Genomic DNA, 5,136 nt, shown 5'->3' on the forward strand with positions numbered 1-5,136 from the left:
TTTTATGACCAATTTATGCAGAAATCCAGGTACTTCCAAAGGGTTCACATACTTTTTCCTGTGACTCTAAATTGTCTCTGACTTCGCCAGCCAGTCAGAGGGGAGCATGTCTGTACAGAATAAGTACTGTAGCTTCAAAGCATCTGTGAACACAAACCTAATAATGTCAATGCCATCTTTAAAAATATAAACATTTTATCATTAAGCCCCACTATAATATTTGTCTTTTAGTTATTTTCATTCTTGTGGGGGACATGCACAAGATCTACAGACACTGGAAAAGCGGATGAGCCTGAAAAGAAACCTCCACATATGTCATAATATCACTCTGAAAACAGTCACAACACTTTTACTGTTTTGTATGGGTAGAATGGCTCCACAGTTGTCTTCAGAAACAAACAAAAAACCCAATGTGATATCAAGCAATTTTCATTTATTTTTAAATTTTTACCAAACAAACATAGAAATATCATTTGTATCTCCTCATTAAACAAAATCATTCACAAAGATTTGCGTTTCCACTTTAATCATCAGTAAAAATTAAACAAAGAAAAAGGGGCGACTGAAGCCACAGCGACCGATCATTTAGTTTTATCAGGTCTACCAACAACTATGTACCAACATCAGCTGATCAACACCTTGGTGTTCTAAAGGCCCTTTGTCTATCAACAAACAGACCGTCCACTAAATTGGATGCCCACAAAACAGCTGCAACATTTCATTAAAAAAAGCTATTCAAAAGCCAGGACCAAGTACTAACAGTTAAAACAAGAGATGGTTCATTTTATTTCATGTACACAAGTACTATTATCAAAGTCATGCAAGATGAAATTAATTTCTGACATCAAAACTTACAATTGGATGGGAATTATAAAAAAATGCACTTTCTATGCAACTACAGGTTAAGGCAATGGAATTTAATTCCTTTTATATATGTGTAATTGTGTGTATGTGTGTCTTGTTAAAAACAAGTTTGATTGGATTTGCGTGGATTTAAAGCTGCTCCATATCATATTTCTATGTCTGTCTTCATAAATCCTGGAAGGTGCAAACCACACACATTTCATATTCTGCAAAAAGGTAGTAAAAAACGATTCATCAACATCAAAAGGAACTTAATACAGCCTTTTGCACAGTGCAATCACAGAGCTGGAAAAAGCCCTTACAATCTGTACATATGGCATGGCTTTTTCTAGCACAGAAACTGGAAGAAAAAGTTTTTTTTTTTAAAAATCATATAGAGTGCAGGAGCGACAATGAAGTCTGTAGAAAAATCTACACACAGTCTAGTCAAATAAAGATAGACACACTCAGAATGATAAGTAGAGGGAGAACACTTGACAGCACTAATGCCTCTACTCCTTTCCTTCACATTACAGTGCCTCCTGGTGGTTTGTATCTCTACTGTCACCAAGAGTCCCCAGTGGGAATCCAGAATCGGTTTACACCGTTCACATTTCAAATTTAGCATCATCTTTGAAAAAAAATTATCTGATCTCATCCATAAATGATGAATAGGTGACTTTTCAGCTACTCCAAATATATATAGGCAAACCTATCTTACCACAACACTGACATGTAATTTGTGCGTTGAAAGAGTTATAGGTTGTTGTAATAATTTCTCCTGTCCTACTGACTGTGCAGTGATACCTTCACAGAGTGACTACACTGTAAGAAATGGGGTACAAAATGCATTTTAATGTGCAAAAGTGCAGTCTTAACTAATAGGAGGCTTCACCAGTCTGAGAATAGCCAAATCAATGGGTACCTTCGTTCTGACAGTCATGTGTAGGTTTATTGTCAGGGTTTATTGTCAAGGTTTGTGACTGCCACGATGTATCCCTCTCCCCTCAACAAGAAAACACTGAAACACAAAGAGGTAAGTTTTTACTAAAAAGGTCATTACTTGGGAAAATACCCATCAATTTGGCCAAAACTAGCTAAAGCCTCATATTTGCTTTAACTGAATGCATTTTTGCACAAAACGAGGAGCGTGGCTTTTTGTACCCCCATTTCTTACACTGTAGTTGCTCCATGAGGGATAGCTTCATGGCCAGTATGGAGGGAGGGTGTGTGTGTGTGTGTGTGAGATTACAGAAACCCTTTTAACTGTTTCAATGTACTTATGGGCATGTGCGTGTTGCACTGAGTCAGACTTGAAACAAATCTGAATGTAGCCCAATCTGAGACCAGCCCTCACAAGCAGCAATAAAACAAAGTGCATTCTGGGGAAGCAAAAAAGTTTCTCTTGTAAATTAAATTCTTATATTACATAAGATAAAACTACAATCTGTTTTGTATTTTTGGGTTAACAATTATAAACATACACTCTTGGAGGGGGTAAAACACCCGACACTTTTGATGCCATAAAAAATAATTACATAAACATGTACCTCCACTGCCACCAAGTCCACCTGCCCTGAAACTCCAGACTGGTTGCAGTGTAGCAAATAGTGCAAACTAGTTAAGATTCCAGTCCATAGGACCACATTTCATCACTATATTTAGACAAGCAGGTGATATCCACTGCTTGTTTTTTTTTGTCTGCGTGTGACTGATAAACCGTTGAAACTCTGTACCTGGCAATTATTGCATGTGACACATTTAACAATCATTTGCATATGCTGTGTGTGGACCTGTGATGTGACTTCATGTTTCCCTTCGGACCTTTTTCTTCTGGGAGGGCTTTGGAGGCTCCGCAATCTGCTCAGATATCTCTGCAAGTAGATTAAGGAGGTAAAATAAAAAAAATTGTATTTAGAACCACCTCTGTTTAATAAACAGACATAAAATATGGTATGTGCTTTAAAGAACATTATGAAATGGTAGTGAGATTGAACAAACAGTTTGCTATCCTGCAGAGGTGCGACCAAGTCATTGTTTTACAAGTTGCAAATAAGTCAAGTCTCAAGTCCTAAACTATGAGTTTCGAGTCCTAATAAACTCATAATGTGCTCTTTACCAAATTAAATGCCATTTCATATTATTAAAAAGCGTTAAAAGTGAAAAAACAAAACAAAACACAACCTTAATGAATAAAGCGTTAACCTGTACAGAAAAAGGCAGAGGCGCAGTTTCACACAACAAATGTCATGTAATTTCATGAATTTAATGTGTTGATGTAGGGCTGCTTAATTATGGCAAAAATCATAATCTGATTATCATTCATCAATTCAATTTTTAAAATCGAATGCTTCACTTAAAAATTTTTTAATATGCATTACCCCATAATCCAAGATAGCTCATGAAATAACAAATTTTAACTTTAAACAGCATCTAGAACGCAAGAGCATAACAGCAGTGCAGTGTTTTCCCAGGTTGACTACTTTGGGGTGCGGATGGCCACTGAGGGGTCTCTGAGTGTGTGCGTGTGTGTACTAGAGCCCGACCGATATGGGTTTTTGGGGGCCGATGCCGATATTAAAGTGAAAAAGTGGCTGGCACTCACTGTGCCAGCCTCCACCTGTCAGTGGATCACAGACTTCCTGACAGACTGGAGTCAGCAGGTGAGGCTGGGGAACATCACATCCAGCACCCGGATCAGCACTGGCGCCCCCCAGAGGTGTGTGCTCTCCCCACTGCTCTTCTCCCTCTACACCAACGACTGCACCTCAGGAGACCCATCTATCAAACTCCTGAAGTTCGCTGACGACACAACGGTCATCGGCCTCATCCGGGACTGGTGACGAGTCGGCCTACAGACGGGAGGTTGATCAGCTGGCTCTCTGGTGCGGTCAGAACAACCTGGAGCTTAACACGCTCAAAACTGTGGAGATGACCGTGGACTTCAGGAGGAGCCCCCCCCACTCTGCCACCCATCACCATACTCAACAGCCCTGTGTCTGCTGTGGAATCCTTCAGGTTTCTGGGTTCCACTATATCCCAGGACCTGAAGTGAGAGCCCAACACTGACACTATCATCAAGAAGGCACAGCAGAGGATGTACTTCCTGCGTCAGCTCAGGAAGCTCAAGCCTGCCTAAGGAGCTGCTGATCCAGTTCTACACAGCCATCATCTAGTCTGTTCTCTGCACCTCCATCACTGTCTGGTTTGGATCTGCCACCAAAAAGGACAAGGACAGACTACAATGGACAGTCAGGACTGCAGAAAAGATCATCGGTGCCAACCTGCCCTCCATTTCCAGAGTCAGGAAACGGGCAGGAAACATCACTGCAGATCCATCTCGCCCCGGACACAACCTGTTCCAGCTCCTCCCCTCTGGTAGGCGCTACAGAGCACTGTACGCCAAAACCAACAGACACAGAAGCAGTTTCTTCCCACAAGCCATCACTCTGATGAACAGCTGATTTCTGACTCACAGTGTCAGGAACAATTCCTGTGCAATAACCCAGTAACTCTGCCTCTAATCAGCACCTGTTTACTGGTTTCCACTTATTATTTATTTACCATTCTCTATTTCAGTGCTGTTCATACGATGTTCCTATTATGTCATATTGTATATACTGTATACCAATACACCTACCTTAGGTCATAAGGTCATAGGTCTTATTTATTTTTTCCCCAGCATCCTTTGCACTATGCTCCATCACACTGTGTACATGTATGCATGTATGTGTACATAATGAGAATAGTTTACTCTTGCATCCTTTGCACTCTGATCACTGCACTATTTGTCAATATGTGTATATTGTTTTGTTCATAGTGTGTATATTAGTGTTGTCTATTCCGTAGTTTGTGTCTGATTTTATTTTATTATTATGTTATGGTATTATTGTATAAGTAAGCATCGTGATATATACATACATATACATACCTGGCAATAAAACTGATTCTGATGAAGAGCTGATTTATGAGCAGATATTTGATTTTAATAATGAGTTGGATAGAAGACCCCTTTACTGTATAAACTACACTAAGAACAGGCCGATATTGAAAGCTGGTATGTATGTGGGCTATGAAACCTTTTCTTAAATGATTAATGTTAATAAAATCGATTACAGTTTCAAAAAGTGAACATGTAAACAATTGCACATCAATAAATATTTGCTACTGGAAGGTGCAACTTTTTCAGCTGTCTGTAGAGAGAGAGAGAGAGAGAGAGAGAGAGAGAGAGAGAGAGAGAGAGAGAGAGAGAGAGAGAGAGAGAGAGAGAGAGAGAGAGAGAAAAAGCATGTG

At 39.7% G+C, this 5,136-nt stretch overlaps 1 protein-coding gene across 7 annotated transcripts in view; it reads right to left on the reverse strand.

Moving 5' to 3' along the window:
* Positions 1-413: 413 nt before the first annotated feature.
* mtdha (metadherin a) overlaps positions 414-5,136 on the reverse strand; it is a 23,453-nt gene continuing 18,730 nt past the window's right edge. For 5 of the 7 annotated variants that reach the window (XM_046058073.1, XM_046058075.1, XM_046058076.1 and 2 more), the window contains one exon: positions 414-2,717. In XM_046058073.1, the coding sequence (XP_045914029.1) occupies positions 2,650-2,717 (68 nt within the window). In that variant the 3' untranslated portion in view covers positions 414-2,649. The remainder of the gene's footprint in view (positions 2,718-5,136) is intronic. The other 2 variants (XR_006826270.1, XM_046058072.1) reach the window with 1 other exon arrangement.

The sequence above is a fragment of the Micropterus dolomieu genome, linkage group LG09, assembly GCF_021292245.1.
Source record: "Micropterus dolomieu isolate WLL.071019.BEF.003 ecotype Adirondacks linkage group LG09, ASM2129224v1, whole genome shotgun sequence".
NCBI lineage: Eukaryota > Metazoa > Chordata > Actinopteri > Centrarchiformes > Centrarchidae > Micropterus > Micropterus dolomieu.